Below are 22934 nucleotides of genomic sequence, written 5' to 3'. Positions count from 1 at the left end.
TAAGTGCTAAAGATACTCTTTCTTCTAAGTACTCAAAATGACAATTCACAAGACATGTGGAGTACAACCTAGGGATCACTCTCACCAAAACAACTGCCCTCAGCTGGCCCAGACAGGAACTACAGCTCTACGACCCATCCCCACTGTTCTTCACCCCAATCATATCCTAAAACAAATTAACCAGCTGGGCATGGTGGTATACACCTGTAATCCCCGCACCTGAAACCAGGGGGCTGCAAGTTCAAGCCCAGCCAGGGCAACTTAGTGAGTTAGTGAGACCCTGTCTCAAAATTTAAAAAAGAAATTATATAGCTGGGGACATAATTCAGTAGAAAGGCCCTGGGTTCAATCCCTAACAAGGAAAAAAAATTTTTTTGAAAAGTAAATGATAGTATTTTATTTTCCACTCAAATAATGATCATTTTGGCTATTTCTACTGTTTATCTGCTTCAATATAATTTTTATTAGAATGGGATAACAATGCTTCTCTGGGCATTTTATTTGTAAAGTTATCTAATTTACATGCTCAGAATTGTCTTTCCATTACAAGGAAATCAAATCGGGCCTGGCATGGATAGAGCTGGTACACATCAGTGAAAGCGACTGCCACCCAGCAGGTGTGTGGCACGGTGTCATGGCCACTTATCAGCAGAGGCTGAAGGAGGAGACCACACCACATCCAGTGCAGAAACCAGATGGCTGGGCTGCAGGGGGAACTGCTGGTCACTGACCTAGGGATGTGAGCATGTTTGTCTTCCCTTTGGAGGACGTCTGCAGCTACTTTGGCCAAAAATGCATGTGGCGTTACATGGAAAGAGATTTTAGAGTTTTCAATGAAACAAGAAGAGACATTAAAGAGGTGGGTAAATGTCCCAAGCCACATGAGATTTCAGAGAAAGGAAGCAAAGAGCCTGGCACAAAGGAAAGCAAAGCCTCTGAGCACCTGGGCCGGTTTCCTGACCTGCCACCTCTCAGGAGCACAGAAGCAGGAGCAGCAGTGATGATGTGCAGCTCTGGGGTCTCCCACTTTAATTCTCCTCTCTGCCATTGACCACGTGTGCTTTGGGGCATCTCTGCAGTCTTCCCAAACCACTGGAGGAGTTTCTACTCACACTATTGTGCTGATGGCTGACTGAGCTAATGATATCAGGTATTTGACACAAAATAAGCATTCATGACTATTTTTCTTGTGACAAAATTGACTGTTTGGGTCATTTTTAAGAGTACAGTTTCTGTAACATTAACCATCACTGTATCCATATCCAGAACTTTTTCATCATTCCCACTTGAAATTATTGTTTTTGTTTTACTGTAATTACTGGGGATTGATCCCAAGGCCTTTGCACTGAGGGATATCCTCAGCCCCTTTAAAAAATTTTTGTTTTGAAACAGTCTCAGTAAGTTGCCCAGGTAATTTGCAATCCTCCTGCCTCAGCCTCCCTGGGTGCTGGGATTACAAGTGTGTATCATTACATCTGGCTTGAGACTGTTATTCTTTTATTCCATTAGCTGATTTGGGTCACATTCATAAGTTTCTTAGCATAGTTCCTAGCACATAACTGAAGCTATAACATCAGGAAACAGGGGACCCCTTTTTAGCTTTGGAATTTCATTGTTGAGCAGTTTTATTTGTAGCAATTGATATTTTATCACCTTGTACTCTTTCTTGGAAGTTTTCCAAAGAGCAAAGAGAAAATTTTACTTTTTGAAACTAGAATAAGAATCTGGGTGCCATGATGCCTGCCGGTAATCCCAGCCACTTGGGAGGCTGAGACAAGAAGATGGCAGGTTTGAGGCCAGCTTGTGCAACACAACAAGTCCCTGACTCAAAGCTAAATAAAATTTGGGGCCGGGGATTTAGCTCAGTGGTTTCACCACCTGCTGCGCAAGCGCAAGGACCTGAGTCCGATGCCCGGTAGCAAAAAAAAAAAATTAAATAAAATTTAAACTAATAAGAAAATTTAATTAAAAATATAATAAAAGAATAAAACTGATTTTGTCTTGCAATTTTTACAAATTAAGGTATATTTTGGATATTAGTGGTTTTATTTTTCCCATATTATGAAACATTTGCCTAATCATAATCCTAGCCCTGATTTAATCTTTACTCACCAATTATTACCAAGTATGCTTAAAAACATGAAAATAATATGAAATGGAAAATTAATGGAATTTCCTTAAAAGTTAATGTAGTCATGAACTAAACTATCAGCATTACATCACCTTTTAGTTTTCCTGTTGTTCTGCCCCAAATATCCTGGCATCCTTCCAGAAGCCTTCAGTGAAGACTAGAGGCACCATCTTGGTAGTCTCTTCATCCTTTGGTGAACACATACCCACAAAGTCAAAAATAAGGTAACCTACAGAGGAAGTTGTTTCACAATGATTTAATAAAACCTTAAGATTTCATGTAGGCAAAATCTCAGATTACGATGTTCAGATGATGATGTCCTAGATGAATTTTCACAAACTCTGGACATAATGAGTTGATGCTCTATTTCAAAGGCCAAGAAGGAAGGAAGGAAGGAAGGAAGGAAGGAAGGAAGGAAGAAAGAAAGAAAGAAAGAAAGAAAGAAAGAAAGAAAGAAAGAAAGAAAGAAGAAAGAAAGAAAGAGAAAGAAAGAAAGAAAGAAAGAAAGAAAGAAAGAAAGAAAGAAAGAAAGAAAGAAAGAAAGAAAGAGAAAAAACAGTGTTATCAACAGATCAGTCACTGGACAGGAAGAACTTCACTATACAATGTTTTGTTATTAGAACCTGGACCATCATGTTTTGCTAAAAAGTTATGTGACAGTATTCTTTTGTCCTGTGTAGCGATGGGCAACAAAATTTGCTTGATACGGGTCATAAGAGGACAAGGCAGGTTGAACAGAAAGATAAATGCAAGGAAATAGATAATGTGGAAGCCAAAAAGAATCACTTGAGTTAATTATTCTAATGATGTTTATACACCTAAACATGAAAAGGAAAACATGTATCCCCTCATCAACAAATCAGAAGCCATCAACATTTCTAAAAATAGCCAGAAATGGTGGCATACACCTTTAATTTCAGCTCTTGGGAGGCTGAGGCAAGAGGATCACTGAGTGGGAGGGGTAGGGGAAAGGAAAGAAGGGAATGTAATTAATATGAGAAAATGAAAAAATGGAAACAAAGTCTTTGTAAATAGGGAGGGATGGAGGGGTTAAAGGGAGGGCAGGGGAAGGGGGAAAAAAATAAGAACCAAGAGAGTATGTAAAGGTGCAAATTTCCAATGATGAATGTCATTATATTGTATACCTAAAATGTACCAATAAAAGGATTAAATAAATAAATAAATAAATAAATAAATAAATAAATAAATAAATATGGTTAACATGTAGGTAGTGACCCTGGACCAAAGAGGTTTTAGAGAAAAAAACAAAAAGAGAGAAACCCTGAGACACAGTCACAGCAGTGTTGCTGCATCAGTGCGCCGACTCCAAAGCAGAGGCTTTTTTTGTGGGACAACAGTCACACAAATGAGGAGGACGATAGTACAGGAAGAGTGGTCCCTATTTGGCGGTGCAAAGGGACAAGTGCCCCAGGCTTTCTTCAGAGAGAAAAACTCAAACTTCTCCATCCAGCCCATCCCAGTAGCACCCAGGGATCCTCATCAATCTTCAGCATCTTAGAGGAAACCAGGAGCTGACCTCAACTCTCTGGCCAGGATGGCTGAGCAGATAAGAGCTGGAGAAGGGGCTGAGTCCCCTCCTCGTGCAGCAGCACCAGGGGCCGGCGGCAGTATGCCACCATGTGGCGGATATCCAGGGTGGCTGTGCCCATCCCAATGCCACAGTTGGTAGAAAGAAAGGGTCCATCGTGAGCTGAACAAAGAGGACCACTGAGTTCAAGGTCAACCTGAGCTACATTGTGAGATCAAGCCCAGCCTGAACTATATAGCAAGACCTATAGCAAAACAGAAGTTCTAAAAAATATTATATTTTGATAATATAACTGTAAGAAGATAAAATCAGAAGTAATGATAAGCTAAACCTTTCAGAGATGTACTTGAAATGCTAGAATCGGTATTTACAAGATGGATATATTTAAGAATCATGTATCACAGCAGGTGACCAGTTAATGGCATTCAAAGGAAGTTTCCCATTTTAGATGTGTAGACTTCTAAATGAGGAATAAAAAAATTGGGGTTTTCTATGTTTAAATTTTTATTAAAGCTTCTAATAATATTTTTTCATGATACCTCTGGTTTTACTACTGTAAATTATTCATACACTGAGTAAAACATACAGAAACATGAAAAGAGTCCATTGGACACAAGCAGTAAATAATTAGAACTATTGCTGGTATACTAAGGATTGAAGATTCAGTTATTTTTGTTGTGATTATCCCTATAGCCATCACTAGAATCCATGAACTTTCAATAAGTCTTTATTCTCAAAAAGGGACCACACCTTATGTTTCAAAGAGCAGCAAGAAGGACTGCTAGGCACCAGCAGTTTTGAGGCATCCCATTACCACCCTCGGTGAGAAAGGTACCAGCAAGCCTTCCCACTCTACTATGCAAAAGGCAGACACGTGGGCCTGATGTGGCCAGGGGAAGGTGAGCCCACTTCCTGGAGGCTGTGTAGAACACAGAGCCACCCCAACCACTCTTGCTGCCCACCCCCTACATCCTCTGATTCACATAAAACTGGGCAGCCATTAAAAGATCTGGTAATATATTTCCCATGCCTTTGAAGATCTCAACGTTTTTTAAAAAGAAAAAGCTATAGCCTAAGTGGTACCTTTATCCCTTCTGATTAAAGGTTGTAACTTTCAAAGATGAAGAATGAAAGTGGGAATGACCATTTAAAAAATCATAAAACCAAATACAAAAAAGAACATCAAGGGAGTCAAAAATAAAGGAAAATAAGGTAGAAATTTCTCTATTAACCCTAAAGAGAAAAATCCAAGAAAGTGACTGAAGAAGAAAACTCAGAGCTTCAGATTTTATTTCTATATGCCTTTTTCTCATTAAGTTTAATGGCACATTTTATGTATACAATATGATGACATTCATCACTTGGAATTTGTACATTTACATGATATACCTTCATATTTCTATATACTTTTGAAAAACTGATTTTTAAATGAATGAATGTTACCTACAGGGTTGGTCTAATCTAAAGGAGAACTTTCCAGCCATAAGAGTGATTCTCCCAATGGAGACAGAAGTGACCACAAGACTGTAGTTGGTCCCCATGTAGGCAGATATTCAAGCAGGGGACAAAGCGCCTACTGAAAAAGTGTGCAGCTTAAGCCATTTCTGAGCTGGGGGAGAGAAAACTGGACCTGGTAATGTCATTTCCAATTAAGATACATTATATGCAGGTACAGATTCCCTATGATGAATGTGATCATTATGTATGGCAAACATGTATCAATAAAAAATGTTTTTAAAGAAAAAGAAAAACAGAGGTTCCAACAATGGGCCCCAAAATCAGAGGGCTTTGGGCCAAAACCCACCATTTCCTGAAGGGAAAGGAAAAAATGGAAACAAAGTCTTCATAAATAGGGAAGAGTGGAGGGGTTGAAGGGAGGGTAGGGGAATGGGGAAAAAATAAGAACCAAGATACATCATGTAAAGGTACAAGTTCCCAACGATGAATGTAAATGTACTGTATACCTAAAATGTACCAATAAAATTAATGGGGGAAAATCCCACCATTTCCGGGGGGAGATTATTTAGCTAGACCAAAATTAACTTTGATTATTTGTAAAGCAGTGGGACAATAGGGGCTAATGGTGACAGCAGTGCCCAGCTGTGTGGATATCTTCTGTTTGGCCCTGCAGATCCCTCTGTACACTTCGCTAGCTTTCCTGCTGCCCCAGGAGACTGACTCAACAAAACCCTGTAGCAGGCTCCTGTAGGGTTTCCAACAGCCTCTTCCTATTGAGACCTACAGTAGGAAAGGACAGAGAGTGAGGGAAGGGTGTTGATGCCCTTTCGTACTCCATGCAGAGGCCTATCTGGTAGCTGTGTCCCTCAATTAAAAGCCACTGTTATTGTCAAGGTTGCCCCCTCTGTATAACTTCTTCCTCCCAGACTCTGCAAACTCCTCTCTTCCCTCATGCCTCCAGGCCTAGAGGTGGTAACAGCTTTTTTTTTTTTTTTACCAGCTCAAGGATGTTGCCCCATGTTCTAGGGCTCCCTGTCCCTGCTCAAACTTTGTAAACAGCCCATCAATTCCCTCTCTTCCAACCATCTTAATTTCAATGTGGATCTGTGTTTGGCTGGGGCCCTGACTCTACCTCAGAATTGTTAAGAGAATCAGAAGCAACAATGTACGTAAAGTACCTGACACTTGCTAAGCAATCTTACAATGATATTTTATCCTCCTCTTTTTATTTGCTCACTCCTCTTTTCCACCCTTGGCTAACCCTTCTAGTCAGAACTTCATCTGATTCTTTAAAATAGAATTAGCAGACTTTTTCTGCAAAGGATCAGATCATATTTTAGGTGCTGTGGGCTTCATAATTTGTTTCAACTGCTCAACTCTGCCCTTATAGAATGAAAGCAGCCACCCAGAGCAAGACATCAATGAATGAGCCTGGCTGTGTTCCAATATCATTTTATTTATGAACACTGAAATTTGAATTTCATATTATTTTCATAGGTCATATGATTCTTCTTTTGATTATTTTTTAGCCATTTGAAAATATAAAAACCATCCTTGGTTCTCAATTTGTACAAAAAACAAGCAGCAGGCAGGATTTGGCCTCCAGGCCATAGTTTACCAACCTCTGCTTCCACAGTTTTAAGACTTGGCATTTCTGTAGCACGAGAGCTTTTATGTCTTAAATTATTATTCTATATTTTTTCCATTTTCATATTTTTAAGACTCTACAAATTCATTCTTGAAAGCCAAAGCTTGCTTACTCTTTCCCATAATCTTTGCCAACTGGCTTTCAAAATCCTCTGCCATAGCACGTTCAAGCCACTCCCCTCCATAGGACCTTCCAGGGCAATGCCCTTGAAGCTGTTCCCACACTAGAAATACATTCCAGCACTTTTCATCTAGGAAAAGGCACATCCAGGACAACCCCAGTGTTATTTTCTCCATGGAGATAATAAGAACCCCAGTGTATGTGGATACAGCTTGCCCTCAGAAACATTGAGATGATGAAGTTTGTTTTTGCAGGACTCTACCTGATCATGCCCACCCTAGACTTGTGCACACTCAAGACATTTACCTACCTTGTGATTATTTCCTCTGTCCTCACGTCTTTTTTTTTCTTAAATTCTTTTATTGGTACATTTTAGGTATACAATACATTTACATTTATCTTTGGGTGCTTGTACCTGTACATGATGTATCTTGGTTCTTATTTTTTCCCCATTACCTGTGCACCCTTCCCTATTTACATACTTCATTTCCATTTTTTTTTCTTTTCTCATAATTTTTCCTTTCCATTCTTTCCTTTCCCCTTCCCCTCCCACCACCCCTATCCCTTTGGACCTTTTCCAATTTCAAAGTATCATTTATTAGTTATTAATCCTTTTAGTCCTTATTTACACTCTCAGTTTCTCACACTAGAGAAACTATTTGGTATTTACACGTGTGTCTTATTTATTTCTTTATTTATTATTCTTATTTCTTTATTTATTTCACTTAAGAGTATAACCTCAATATGCATCCATATAGCTATAAATGACTCTAGTTTCTCATTTGTCCTCACTTCTTGAAGGGCCATCTGGTCAGCCTGATCAAACATGCTGGTAGACGGTCAGGTGTTTTTCTACTTGAGCAGATATGCAGCAATATACAGCCAAATAGATGCTTGAATTTTAACTAGAATTTTCAAAATAATTACTCATCCAGAGCAGTGGCTTTCAATCCTGGCTACATGTTTGAATCACCTAGTAAATATTTCTTAAAATGCTGATAAACAGGACCCAGTCTACAATAATTAAAAAATTTGTCTGCAATTTTCAAAAGCTAACTAGGTGATTCTGGTGAAGGGAAAGGGCTGAGAGTCATGGGCCTAGAGAAGGGTTAAGGAAAAAATTTTCTGACAGTTGAAGGAAGCCAGGATGCATCTATTCTGATCATGATCCCTTTTAATTTTTCTTACTCTCTCAAGCAAAGCTTCAGAAAAGAAAGCAATTGAGAAAGTGAGATTGAAGTAAATATTATAGTGCACCTAAACTGTGTTTGGATTTTGTTAATAACCCTTCATTCATTTATTTTTTCATTCCAGATTATTAAACTCCTATTCTGTGTCATGCTCTCTGCTAAACACTGTAGACACATAGATGAGGAAGACAGGCATGGTCTCTGCCCTCATGGAGCTTACATTCTTTTTATTAATACATATTAATTATATGAATTAATAGGATGCACTGTGATACTTCCACACATGCATTTATCATGTTGATCCTTACAGGACCACCCTCAGCTCCTGCACCACACTTAGTTCCTAAAAGTTCCTCATACTTTCTTTCTGACCAACTCCATTTTGCCTTTCCCTGACTCTAGATATCCCTGTGCCATTCTGCACTTCTGCAAGGTAGATTTGCTGGTTTCCATATACGAATCAGCACATGTAGTATTTGGCTTTCTGCATCTGGCTTGTTTCACTTAACATAATGTTCATGAAATTTACATTCTTATGGGTGAAAAGGATGGAAGGAATTAAACTAATTATATAACTATCATGTTTTATAATTATGGATCTTATGAGGTTCAAAGGGCACCTTCTGGGGAAACTCACTTAAGTGTAAGAGATGAGGCAGGGTTTCCATAAGGAAGTGAGCTCTAAAGCAAGAATAAGAATGAAAATTAATGAGGCAAAGAATGTGGAAGGCAGAGGGAAATATGCAAAGGCCCTGTGGTCGAGGCACATGACCTTAGAGCTCTTGAAAAACTGAGAAAATGCAGTGTAGGTGAAACTCAGAGAGCAAGAGGAGACTGGTGGGGTGCCTGAGGCTAGAACCAGGAAGGGCCTTGGAGGACTTATTATGGCACCATATCTTATCTCATCTGTATTTCACTAATATCTTCATTTTATAGATTCAGCACTAGTAACCTGCTCAAGATTCCATCACTAGGAAGAGTAAGACCAGCACTCAAACCTATTTTGGTCCAATTCCAAAGTCCATGTCCTTTCTGAGGACCTATCTGTCTCTTTCACCAGTTTTCTCTGCCTTAGGAATGAATTGTTTCATCAGAATTTACAGAAATTCAGAGGACCACTGTCCCAGGACTCTTGAGCAGAGGCCCAGGACCACTGCCACAACTCCAGACTGCCTCTGGCCACTCCAGACTGCCACTGGCTGCACAGGGATCTGGATCCCCATGGCAGAGGTGCCCATGCTATAAAGGCCATCGTTATGAGCTCCAGAAGATAGAGCAGTGGTGAACAGCAGAGAGAGGGCCTCTCCAAGTCTCCTTGATGAAAATTGAAGTCCACTGGGAAAGGGAAGAAAGTCTTAGCAATAAGGGTGCACTGGACTACAGTGGCTGGTAAGTTGGTGGGATCAGTACCTTCCTCTAAACCTGGACTTGTTTCAGGGGAAGGGCAGCTTGAACCTGTAATAGAACCTTGCAGAGTTCAATCCTGCAGGAGGTCAGAGAGCTCAACTTGGGCCTTGCAGCCAGGAATAAGCCCGAATCTCAGTGGACTTCAGCTGGCTTGCTGAGACTAATTGACTTAGATCTGCATGCTGCTGCCCACATTGTATACCATGACAGCAGAAACATACCCTGAAGGGGCCCTTTATTTTCCTCCTTCTCTCTTCTCCTTCTTCTTCCTCCTCCTCCTCCTCCTCCTCCTCCTCCTCCTCCTCCTCCTCCTCCTCCTCCTCCTCCTCTTCTTCTTCTTCTTCTTCTTCTTCTTCTTCTTCTTCTTCTTCTTCTTCTCCTCTTTCTTCTTCTTCTCTCCTCCTCCTCCTTCTTTTCTTCCTCTTCATTTCTCTCCTTTCTTGTTCCTGGTCCGGTCCTATTTTGGATTTTTTCTCTTTTCTTCTCTCAATTGTCATTATTTTTATAGGAGAGTGAATACAGTTTCTAGCTTCCCTGTTGCTGTTATTTTGTTCTGTTCTTATTTTTGTTCTTTCCCACTGTCTTTTCCTTTTGTCTTCACCAGTTTCCCAAAGTTTGCATGATCTTCCTGTGTCCTCACTGCTAACTTTTCCCTTTCCTACTATCTCTCTATCCCCCCAACTCCTTCTAAGTCCTCATTCCAGAGGGTGAATTTGCTATATTGAAGGGCTTATTTACTACACACATATTTTGGTCTGGTCCTTGGTTTTTATCTAGTTCACAAGGTTAAAGGTGACAGATTAATAGTTACCACAACTTGTCATTTTCTAAGCTGTGTTTGATGCTATTGTTGATGCTGATTGTATTACTTGGGTGAAGGTGTCATGATTGTTCTAATCAGTTGTCCTTCCTAGTATAACAAAACTGAGATTGCCTAAGAGTTATCAGAGACTCAAAACCTAAAGACCAGCTATACCTGGTCTTCATACCTGGAAGTCAACGTTGAGAAGTAATCATTCCTTAAGGGTTCTAAATACTAACAATATAGATATTCCAAATAAGCAATATAGATGTATCAACCCAGGAATTAAATCAAAAACATGAACAACAAAAAAATAGAAACGAGAAGACACCCTAAACAAGGTACAAACCCAGACATTCAGCTCACCAAAGGCAAATCCTGGGGACAATGAGTTGGAAAAATATGATCATCAACAACCTGGATACCCTGAACTGATAACACAGGAAGTAACAAAACAGATGAATGAGGCTCTAGAAAAATTCAAAACAGAAATAATTTCCCAGATAACTACAGAAACAGTGAGCAGAATGAAAGACATGATTAGAAACTCTAGAACAGAAACAGATTAAAAAAAGTTGAGGCCTTCAGGACCATGATGGAAGCCATTAATGCCCAGCATAGGAAAGAATAGAATACATAAAACAAATTCAAACAGATGTCCAGGAGATTAAAAACTCCACTGAAAGTATTTGCAGTAGAATTAGCCAATGTGAGGTCAGAATATCAGATATAGAAGACAGGATTGTGGTTAGTGACTATGAAATGAGAGATTTCTTAAAACTAGTAAGGGACCATGAAAAATCAATCCAGCAGCTAGCTGCTAGATGACACAAAGAAGAATAGCATAAAACTGATTGGAGTCAAGGAAAAAGCAAGAGAAAGTGCAAATGAATTAAAAAACTGCTCACAGAAGTAATGGCAGAAAACTTCCCAAGCAGAGGAAAAGAATTTGATAAGTGAAGCATATAGGATTCAAACTAGCCATGATCAAAAAATAAAAAATCTGCATGTAGGCATATAATAGTCAAGATCCCAGAAACCCAACAGAAGAACAAAATATTAAAAGGAGCTAGAGAAAAGAAACAAATCACATACAAAGGAAAGCCCATCAGAATCACACCAGACTTTTCAACACAAGCCTTCAAGTTAAGGAGAGCCTGGAGTAAAGTATTTCAAGCCCTAAAAGAAAACATCCTCCAACCTAGATTGATATATCCTGCAAAACTATCTTTCAAAGTAGATGGGGAAATAAGATATTTCCATGACAAAGAACACCTCAGAAACTGCATGAATACCAAATCAGCACTCCAAAAATTCTAAATAATATCCTAGAAAGGACAATGAGGGCCACAACTCCATAGGGCCCAACAGAGCAAAGCCATGAGACATGGAAAGAAATTAAATGGAAATGGGGGGGTGTAAAAAAGCCAACAGGAAAATATCATAACAAGGATAAGTCAATACGTATCAGTTATAATCATCAATGTTAATAGCCTCAATTCACCAATCATAAGAAATAGACTGGCAGAATGGATTAAGAAGCAAGATCCAACAATATGCTATACACAAGGAATGCACTTAATTCAAAAAGAAACTCATAGACTGAAAGTAAAAGGATGGAAAACAATTCTCCACATGACAGGAACCCAGAAAAAAACAGGGATAGCTATCTTATTTGCAGACAAAGTAGATTTCAAACCAAAACTAATTAAGAGAGATGAAGAAGATCACTACATCCTTGTAAAGGGAATAATCCAAGAGGAAGAGATGACAATCATAAATATATATCCACCAAATATTAGTGCACCTGACTATATAAAACAAATATTAATGGACATGAAAAACCAAATGAGCAATAGTAGTGAGGGACCTCAATACCCCACTGTCACAAATAGACAGATCAACTAGACAAAAAATCAATAATGAAATACTAGAATTGAATCAAACTTCTGAACAAATGGACTTAATAGATGTCTACAGAGTGTTCCACCCCCCAAATCAGAATATACATTCTTTTTAGCTGCACATTGGTCATTCTCCAAAATAGACCACATACTAGCTCATAGAACATGTTTAAGCAAATGCAAAGGAATTGAAGTTACCCCCTGTATATTGTCAGACCGCACCACAATGAAATTGAAGATCAATAGCAAAAGAAACCACAAAAACTTCACAAACACATGGAAATTGAATAACACCTGCCTCAACAACCAATGGGTCACAGAGGAAATTAAAGAAGAAATTAGACAGTTTCTACAAGTAAATGATAATGCCAATACAACATACAGGAATCTATGGGACACAATGAAAGCAGTCTATGAGAGAAATTCCCATAGCAATGAATGCCCATACTAGGAAAACAGAGTGAGCTCAAATAAACAACCTAATGCTGAACCTCAGGATCCTAGAAAAAGAACAACAAGACAAACCCAAAGCTCATACAAGAGAGTAAATTATAAAGATCAGAGCAGAAATCAATGCAGTGGACACTAAAAGAATGATACAAAAACATCAATGACTCAAAGAGCTGGTTCTTCAAAAGAATAAATAAAATCAACAAATCCTTAGCCAAACTTATCAAAAAAGGAAAGAAAGGGCTCAAATCCATGCAATTAGGAATGAAAAGGGTGAAATCACAACAACAACAGATCCAGCAGAAATCCAGAAGATAATCAATACTTACTTTGAAAACCTGTACTCCAATAAGATGGAAAACACAGAAGAAATGGACAGATTCCTAGATGCATATGAATAACCAAAGTTGAAGGAAAAAGATATAAAAATTCTAAACACCCCAATATCAATCAGTGAAATTGAAAATGTAATTAAAAACTTATCAACAAAGAAAAGCCCAGGTCCTGATGGCTTCACTGCTGAGCTTTACAAGAAATTTAGGGAAGAGCTAATGCCACTACTTCTCTAACTCTTTAATGAAATTGAAAACAAAGCAATACTCTCAAATTCACTCCTGCAAGCAAGCATCACCTTGATCCCAAAAGTAGAGAAAGATCCAACCATAAAAGAGGACTATAGACCAATCTCCCTAATGAACATAGATGCAAAAATCCTCAATAAGATACTGGCAAACAATGGAGAAGATCATCAAGAAGATCATACACCCTGATCAAGTGGGATTCATCCCAGGGATGCAAGGATGTTTCAACATACATAAATCAATAAATGATACACTATATTAACAGAGCCAAGGACAAAAATCATATGATCATCTCAATAAACGCAGATAAGCATTTGACAAAATCCAACATCCATTTATGATTTTAAAAAACCCTACAGGAAATTGGAATAGATGGTCTTTATCTCAAACTGATAAATGCTATCTATGAAAAACCAATAGCCAACATCATGCTAAACAGTCAAAAACTGAAATCTTCCATGCTAAGATCAGGAACAAGACAAGGATATTCACTATCACCACACCTGTTCAATATAGTTCTGGAAATATTAGCCACAGGAATTAGACAAGAGAAAGAAATGAAATAAAGACAGAAAAGAAAGAAGTTAAATTGTCATTATTTGCTGACAACATGATACTCTGTAAAGAAAACGCCAAAACTCTGCCAAAAGACTTTTAGACTTAATTGCCAGATTCAGATGAGTAGCTGGATACAAGGTCAACACTCAAAAATCAATAGCCTTCTTGTTCATGAATAACAGACTCACTGAGAGAGAAATTGGGAAAACAATTCCTGTCACAATAGCATCCAAAAAAATGAAATATCTAGGAATTAATCTAATGAAGGAAGTAGAAGACCTCCACTTTGAAAACTACAGCACTCTGAAAAAAAGAGATCAAAGGGATATCAGAGAGTGGAAAGACATCTTTTGTTCCTAGGTAGGAAAACCAATACAGTGAAAATGGACATACTTCCCAAACTGCTATATAGATTCAATGCAATCCTGACTAAAATCCCAACAGTATATTTCACAGAACTAGAGAAAACAATCCAAAAATTTATTTGGAACCAGCAGAGATTTAGAATAGCAACAAAGACATATAGGGGGTATCACAACCCCCAACTTGAAACTCTACTACAAAGCCTCTGTGATAAAAACAGCATAGTACTGGCAAAGAAACAGACCCAATGATCAGTGGAGTAGACTACAAGATACAGAAAAAACTCCAGACATACTCAGCTACCTCATCTTTGACAAAGGAGGAGGAAAGACAACCTTTTTAATAAATGGGGCTGGAAAAACTGGGTTTCAATCTGGCAAAGATTAAAACTAGACCCATATCTTTCACCATGCACTAAACTAAAATTGAAGTGGATCAAAGTTCTAAATACTGAAAGAGAAACACACACCTGCTGGAAGATTGGTTAGGTAGAACTCTTGAAGACACTGGCATATGAAAAGAGTTTATGAACAAAACCTCAGTAGCATTAGCATGGGAACTAGCACAAAGGATCAACAACTGGGATCTCATCTTGTTAAAAAGCTTCTGCATAGCAAGCAAAACCACCAACAGAATGAAGAGACAACCTACAAGGTGGGAAGAAAAATTTTACCAGCTGTTCCTCAGACAAAGGACTATGATCTGGAATATAGAGAGAATTTAAATAAAATCAGGACACACCCCACACACACCAATTTAAAGACCCAATTCAAAAATGGGCATCTGAAATGAACAGACATTTCTCAGATGAAGAAGTAGAAGCAGCAAATAAACATGAAAAAATGTTCAACATCACTGGTCATTCAAGAGATGCAGTTGAAACCAGCACTGAGATTCTATCTCACTCCAGAAAGAATGGCTTCTATCAAGAAATCAACCAATAACAAAGGATATTGTTGGTGGGAGTGTAAACTGGTGCAACCACTGTGGAAATCAGTGTGCAGATTCCTCAAAAAAGTAGGATTAGAGGTCCCATTTGACCCTGCTGTTTCCCTTCTGGGTATGTTCCCAAAGGAATTAAATGCATCATACCATAGTGACATATGTGCACCCATGTTTACAGCAGCACAATTTTAACAGTTAAATCTTGGAAACAGCCCAAAAGCCCATCAACTGGTAAGTGGATAAAAAAGATGTGTTTTTTTAATATACAATAGAGTACTACTCAGCCATAAAGAAAGATAAACATGAGACATTTACAGCTAAATGGATGCACCTTGAGGACATTCTCATAAGTGAAATAAACAGGACACACATGTGTAAATATGGAATCATTTCTCTGGCATGAGAAACTGAAGGTGTAAATGAGGACCAAAATATATATTGTGAAATAGGATGAAAATATTCAAAGGGAAAGGAAAACTAGGGAAGGGGGGCAGGGGAAAGGGAAGATGTGAAAGAAAAAAATTGAAGGTAAGAAGGAAAAACGGAAACAAAGCTTATGTATATAGGGGTTAGAGGAGTTGAAGGGAGGGCAGTGGAATGGGAAAAAATAAGAATCAAGATATATCATATACAGGTACAAAATCTCAATGATGAATGTGATCATAAGGTATACTTAAATGTACCAACAAACTCAATTAAAAAAAGAATTTACAGAAATTACAAATCTGGATTTTTATATAGAATCTCTCCACACAGAAATAGAGCAGCTATGCTTGTATGCAGACATGGAGACAGTAAAGAACAAACTAGAAAGCATCAAAAATATTAATCTTAGGGAAACTGACCTTCTTTTATGAAGGAAAAGATTTACCACCACCTCCTAACTAGTCCTTTATTGAATTAAAAAGTGCTTCTATTGCTGGGCTCCAATATATAGTCAAGATCAATAAAACTGCTGGTTTTTGTAGCTAGCAAATACTGTATTTTGAATAAAATTTAAGCAATGGGTTAGGACATTCTGGAACATAATCAATGAGGGAAAATTGCATAAATCCTCAAAAAAATTTTGATCATGTTCCAAAGTCAACGATGTATACGATTCATCTGATCCTCTTCCAGATGGTCTGAGGATATCTGAGCTAAATCCTTGAAGAAATGGTTAGTATAAGAGATATAAAATGAACAAATAAAAAACTTCATTCCAATCCTAAAATAAAACACTAAAAATCTGCAGCAGATGGTATGGATAAATGTCTGACAAAGGCAGGAATGATTTTTTTTTTATCATCAGCAACATGGATTTGGGAGAGAGACAAGGATATTGAATTACAGGAAATACAGTATTGATTTTTGAAAATGGAAAAAAGATTGATTCTGGGCAGTACCTCAGGTAAATTTTGATCTCTATAAAGGTATTCAGCTGGATTCTAGCATCAAGGAGACATCTTAGCAGACTTTCTGAAACCCAGGGAAGAGGATTGGGAAAGAAGAAGTATCTATCTTCCCATTCTTCTCCATGAATCCCAAAAGGCAGCCAACCGTGTGCTCACAGCACTATACCCCTGACCCTGGAGGACCAGAGTGCCTGACCTTCAAGTGAAATTTCCAACTTTCATCCAATACATGGTTGGGGGAGGTGGCTGAATAGGGGGCCCTTGCTAACTTCCACACTTCAGTGTCCTGGTTACCAAAAGCACATTGCGGTTATCTGGGGTACTGAAGGGCTGGGGTGTGATATGTGCATCCTCAGCTTCCTCCTTCTCTTAGGAATTATTTATTTGCCCTTCATTCCAGCTATAACTTGGCAAAAGAGTACAAGAAACTCAATGCCATTCCAGCATATCAAAGACATCCTCCAATACATTATTATCCAAACCAACGTCCAGAATATCTGCCTTGGCCTCTATGGAACAACTGTAAAGTCAGAGCTCAGCCTAAGAACAGTCTTTCTTTCAAGAACACCTTGGGTACCATCACTCTTCACATTTCTGCAGCCATCCTTCCCACAAGTACAATGTTAAAATGCAAGACACTAGGACAACTTTGCTTTAAAGGAAAACATGTCATGACCATATAGGTTTGCTTAACACCAGCCCTGTCCCCACCTAATTTACTTTTACTAATATAATATTTCTCATTATACTTCTCTCAATACTTCTCATTCCTTGTCTTCCAGCATTAGAACCTGTGATTTGAGTGCCATTTGTTTCAGAACCCACGATTTGAGCATACTGTCCCTGTCTACTCCTAGTGTCCATTGTGAAGAATGTGGCTGGTGAATTGTCTGCCCCCTGTGATGTATGATTCTGTGTTTGCTCCATGCTCAGAATATAGTGCCTGGATTAATATTCACATCAGCTAGGAATTTGGTAGAAAGACAGAATCCAATGCCCCACCCAGACCTGCAGAACCAAAATCTGCATGTTAACAATGTTCCCCAGGTAATTCTTTGGTAGATTAAAAAAAGCTCTGTCTACAATGCAAGGGGTCTACTACTTCCCAGAAAACATGTTGGAAGTAAATCATTAAATATTAACTGTTTCATTAGCATAGGATTTTATAGTGATAGTGGGAAAATGTAAGACAGAGTTGTTGCTATTTACAACCTAGCAGAATTTATGTCCCTTACACGCAACACTTAGGGACATAATGAGACCATACATATAAAAATGGAGTAAGTGCAACAGAAGTTCAAAGAAAGGAGAACTTGATGTGGATTTCCAGGTAAGGAAGGATCATGGAAAAAGCAACAATTGAACTGAGCATAAGTAGGATGCTGCTAAAATATGACTACAAGTGAACTTTTCCAAAACTAAAACAGATGGTTTGGGTTGTCAGGTAGCACTTACTAACCATGTCAATTTTAATAAACCATTTAATTTTTTTCTGAACATTAATAAGGCCAAAAAGGTGACATGGTGTAGTGGAAACAACAAGGTTTGGTGTCAATGGACCTGGCTCCAGTTCTAGCCAGATTGTGTTACCTTGGAACAGTTACTTTCCCTTGCTGAGCCTCATTATCCTGCTGAAAAGTGAGAATACTACCTAAGGACCACATAATAAGAGAGACATACAAATTTCCTGGTATAGCATCTGTAGCACATTGGGTGCCCATTGGATATTAGCAGTGTACCTTTTCTCCTTCCTTCCTTCTGGCAAATGTGCACTAAGTCTGTATTTGGGCTGGCAAGGAAATGCAGATGAAGAAGATCCTGAAGAGCTTGGGCTTGATGGACAAGAAGCGGGATCATCCTGCAAAGGGAAACCACAGAGCAGCTGAGCAGGGTGTTCAGAATGAAGCAGAGAGGTAGGCGCTGGCTGGTGGTAGACTGGCAAGCTCACTGAGCAGAGGAGCACAGGAAGGACTCTATGCCAGGCTTCTGTGACACAACTAACCATGTCTGCACTGGTCATTTATTTCTTTGCTCTCAGCTCCATTCTCTGAATTTCCCCTGCTCTAATCTATGTATATGGGCACTGGATCTCTTTCCCAGTGGCTTCTATGTAAGATCAGCCACTAGGAAGCTAGAAGGCTTAACAATGGAAAGAGGAGAGAAGCTGAGATTTTCATCCTGTCCTCTCCCTGCCATACTGGCAGCTTGAGCAGCACTAGTCCTCCTGGAGACTCTAACCCAAACAAACAGCCCACTCCACTGTGCTGCTAGCCCCCAGCTCTAATGATACCTCTTCTCCTCCTGGGGTCTCCTCATCCTTGGGCTGGAACAGTTTGAGCCATTTCCCAATCTCTGGGGCATTTCACCATCTTACCTTTTTGACTTCTCAGTTTTAGCTCAGTAATAGTTTCCTGAGGTTCTCTCTATTGAAAATCCAAACATGGTTTACATCTCCTGACTAGCCATTAACTGACACAGGATTTAAAACAAAACATATCTCAGATTATTTTGGGGTGATTATGAATGATTCTAAGTCTTAGAAAATATACAAATACAAGCTACCTCATGAATGATCTCCCAGTAAAAAGGAAGACAAGAATTAAGTTCAGAATTCTCCAAGCAAAAAAAAAAAAAATCAGAGCTACTAATACAGGATTACTATTAATCTGTGACTGTAATATACCACATTTAATTTATTATTTGTATGAGTGATCTGGAAAAGTGCATACAAATGCAGATATTAATTCAAAAGATGTAAGATTTGAGAGGTGTTGCAAATACCCAAAGAATAAGTCATAATCATAATTCACTCAGAGAGGCTCAGGCAGGAAGATCACAAGTTCAAGCTCAGCTTGGGCAATTTAGTGACTTAGCAAGACCCTGCCTTAAACAATTTTTAAAAAGGGTTAGGGCAATAGCTCAGTATGAAGGCTCTGGATTCAGTCCCCAGCACTGCAAAACAAATAAACAAATAAACACAAACTGACAGTTACAGAGTATGTGCACAATATAATCCAGAAACTCATAAAAATACATAGCTGGATCAAAATAGCAAAAGGATATACTGCCTGGAAAATGCACTGCTGTGTAGCTAAGAGAATGTAATCAGAAACATGGCAACTCCATGGGTAGAAAAAAAAATAGGAAATGAATCAAAAGACCAAGGAGTGACAATACAAAATTAAATGTAATTTCAAAATGGTAGAAGAAAAGAGCCTGGTTGTTGTGAGCTCAAGTACAGTACAAATACTCCATGTTGTTGTTTAAATTGATGCGCTCTCTTTACAACCTCCCTCCAATTCACACAGTACTGAGTATCCCAAAATCAACAATACCTTACCCAATTCTGCATGCCTTGATAACAAAAATTAGGAAAAAATATTAAAAATTGTAAGGCTTTGAGAAAATCAAATCTGAAAGATAATGAGCTGGAGGACATGAGGGACAAAGGAAGTTAAAAGAGCCAGATTGGCTGAGTAATCATATTTCTAGCACAGGCCCAAAGAAAATCAGGCATATTGTGTGGAACAAAGAAATTTCAATTAGAGTATAGATTTCAGTGCTGACCTAATTATCTAGTGTCCAGTTCTCATTTTTTTATGGGATGAATCCAGGAAAGTAAAATAAATTCTTGGAGATAAAACTACTCTTTCTAATAAGGAAAATTACTTCCTCTTTCTCTAAGAAGCCCCAGATGGTCACCAAACAAAATCTCAATACATTATTTTTTGTTTGGTTAGGACCTCAAATATTGCTTCTATAAGGACAATATTGACTTCTAGAGATTCAAACAATGTGTTTCCATGGGACAAGAAGGGCTTTCTTTGGAGAAAGCAGGAGTTCAAAAGAAGGACAAGAAGTCTCAGCTCTAAAAGGATGGAGCACCTGCAAATCATACCCCCAAGGAGATTATTAGTTGAAAGAAGAGTAAGGATTAAAGGTAAATACTCAGAGCTCCTTGTTAAACTGGGCTGTTAGAACCTAAGTATTCATGAGAAGCCATTTTCAAATTTAAAAGGGGGTGGGAGAGATGTGATGATAGTCAACTGTAATATAGTAAGGATCTGTCACATGATCTAATTACAGAAATGAAAGCAACCCAGGAATTATGTGGTCTATTCAAGCCTGCAAGGAGTATGAACAAAGAATATAATTATACATCAAGCCTGTTGATTAAACAATTACTATTTAAAGCAGATATAGATTTAAAATTAATTTGCTTCTGCATTCTGAGGATTTGGGCACTGAGATAAACAGTGTTTGAAGTTTAATTATCTGTGTGTAAGATGAAGGAGCTCATTTCAATTTGGTTCACTCTGCAGACCGTTTTGGATGGTGTAAAAAGAAGAATCCAACTTCGCTGCAAGTCTCGGCACTTCTGAAATGTGTGATTAAAGCAAGCAAGAAGGCTCGCTCAACCTAATCCCAGCAGAATGGGGTAATATCACAGGAAAGATGCAGCAATCACAATTGATATTTAAGCTCAAAGTTTACCTGGAGGGGCAAACTCATACAATATTTCCAAAAGAACAGAGGAAAACCAACCACACAGCCCCGACTCTGTGGCTGGGAAGCCTGGGGAAGGGACTCCTTCACGCAGGGGTGAGCAAATAGGACACCTATCTGCCAGCTACTCTGAATGGGGTGATTCTTATCTGAGACCACATGTGCAGTGCTCTAGGGCAGACTTTCAGGGTCCAAGTGTGGGCGGGGTGAAAGGGTGAATTGGAGTTGGAATGAAAGACAATCAAGAGACTAGAATATTCCAAAGGTAAAAAATGATTGTTGAGATGCATGGACTTGTGTCTGAGATCACACGCTGAGATCAAAATCCACTGGAAACAATTGCTAGACCTCAAACTCAACTCATGAACTGTCATGTAGGGGAGGTGTGGGCAGTGACCAGGCTGGGCTCAAGTCTCCCTACCCCAGGTGAAAGGGGCTACATAGAATCTTGGTGAAAAGAACAGGGTTTAGAATAGGAAAAATTTGAGATGAAATCCCACATCCACCACTTTTCATATTGGTCACTTTAGCAAAGCATTTGGCTCCTTGAGTCCTCTCCATTTCAGGAGTAAAATAGGGTTTACTCCCTCACTGGGTAAGCATAAATATAAATATGATAATGAAGTCAAGCCTAAAAGTATCTTTTCCATACTCAACCCCCACCCCTTCCAGTGGTCATCACTGCTTTCCAGGTAAAGATCTCTCTAAGGTAGGCTGCAAGCCACAGTGGTGTGACCTGCCATCCTCCGCACTCCCTCCTCCTCCTCCTCCCCAACACTGTCTCCACTCCAGCCACTCTGGCTTTTTCTCAAGCATCCATCTCTCCTCTGGCTCAAAGCCTATTTGTTTGCTTTTACTTCTGCCTTGGAACATTGCCCTCCCCTCTTCAATCAGTTGACACCTCTTTCAGATCTCACTTCAGGTTATCTTAGGTTGTGCTTAAAGCTCAGGCTCTGAAGACAATTTCAGTTCAAAACTCAACTCCACCACTTGTTCTCTGTTTTGCTTTTGCCCACATAAAATTCACCTTCCTTCTCTGCCAACAGCTTATACCATGGGGATGTCACAGGGTCCTGTGAGTTAAGGCATGCTGTGTTCTCAGAACAGAGCCTGGTTCATAGACAGCACTGGGAAATGGCTCCTGTCACATCCCCCAAAGACCTCCTGTTATGGTTTAGATTTGGAATATACCCCAAAGCCCAGGTGGTGAAGGCTTGGTCCCCAGCTTGGCGTTATTAGGGTTGGGGAATAGCAGAAGTTCTTAGGTCAATGGGGTATGCCCTCAAAGGGGATGGATAGCAGGACTCCAGCCCCCTCCTTTCATTTCTCCTTTTCGTTCCCTGGCACAAAGTGGATGGCTTTGCTCCACCACATGCTCCCCACCATGATGTGCTATCTTGCCACAGGTCCAAAATCAATGGGGCCAACCCACCATGCACTGGAACCTCCAAAGTTGCAAGTCAAAATAAATCTTTTCTAGGATCAGTGGAATAGATTAGAAGATGCAGAAACAACTTCAGACATATTCAACCACTTCATCTTTGACAAAGGAGCCAACCACCCTCATTGGAGGAAAGATAGCCTATTTAATAAATGGTGTTGGAAAAACTGGATTTCAACCTGTCAGAGATTAAAACTAGACCCATATCTATCACCATGCACTAAACTGAGATCTAAGTGGATTAAAGATCTAAATATTAAAACAGAAACACTAAACTTGCTGGAAGATAAGTTAGGTAGAACTCTTAAAGGCATTGGCATAGGAAAAGACTTTATGAACAAAACCTCAGTAGCATGGGAACTAGCACAAGGAATCAACAACTGGGATCTCATCTTATTAAAAAGCTTCTGCACTGCAAGAGAAACTACCAACAGAGCTAAGAGACAACCTACAATATAGGAAGAAATTTTTAGCAGCTCTACCTCAG

At 39.0% G+C, this 22934-nt stretch overlaps 1 protein-coding gene across 14 annotated transcripts in view; it reads right to left on the bottom strand.

The window, feature by feature from the left end:
- Positions 1-22934, bottom strand: part of LOC110345474 (uncharacterized) — a 793246-nt gene that overhangs the window by 197676 nt on the left and 572636 nt on the right. For 8 of the 14 annotated variants that reach the window (XR_015442339.1, XR_015442335.1, XR_015442336.1 and 5 more), the window contains one exon: positions 18240-18358. The exons of 5 other annotated variants lie outside the window; for them this stretch is intronic. Coding sequence is in view for 1 of the 9 variants with exons in the window: in XM_087189513.1 (XP_087045639.1) it covers positions 18240-18358 (119 nt within the window). In the remaining 8 variants the exon portion in view is untranslated. Of the gene's footprint in view, positions 1-2223; positions 2320-18239; positions 18359-22934 lie in introns of all 14 variants that reach the window. One more of the 14 variants, XR_002388845.2, reaches the window with a different exon arrangement.

Source organism: Heterocephalus glaber, unplaced genomic scaffold, assembly GCF_053883595.1.
Source record: "Heterocephalus glaber isolate CG9 unplaced genomic scaffold, H.glaber_assembly_v1.0 deba00001543, whole genome shotgun sequence".
NCBI classification, from domain to species: Eukaryota; Metazoa; Chordata; class Mammalia; order Rodentia; family Bathyergidae; genus Heterocephalus; species Heterocephalus glaber.
Note: the sequence above shows the minus strand (reverse complement) of the source record. Positions and strands in the feature narration are given on the sequence as shown.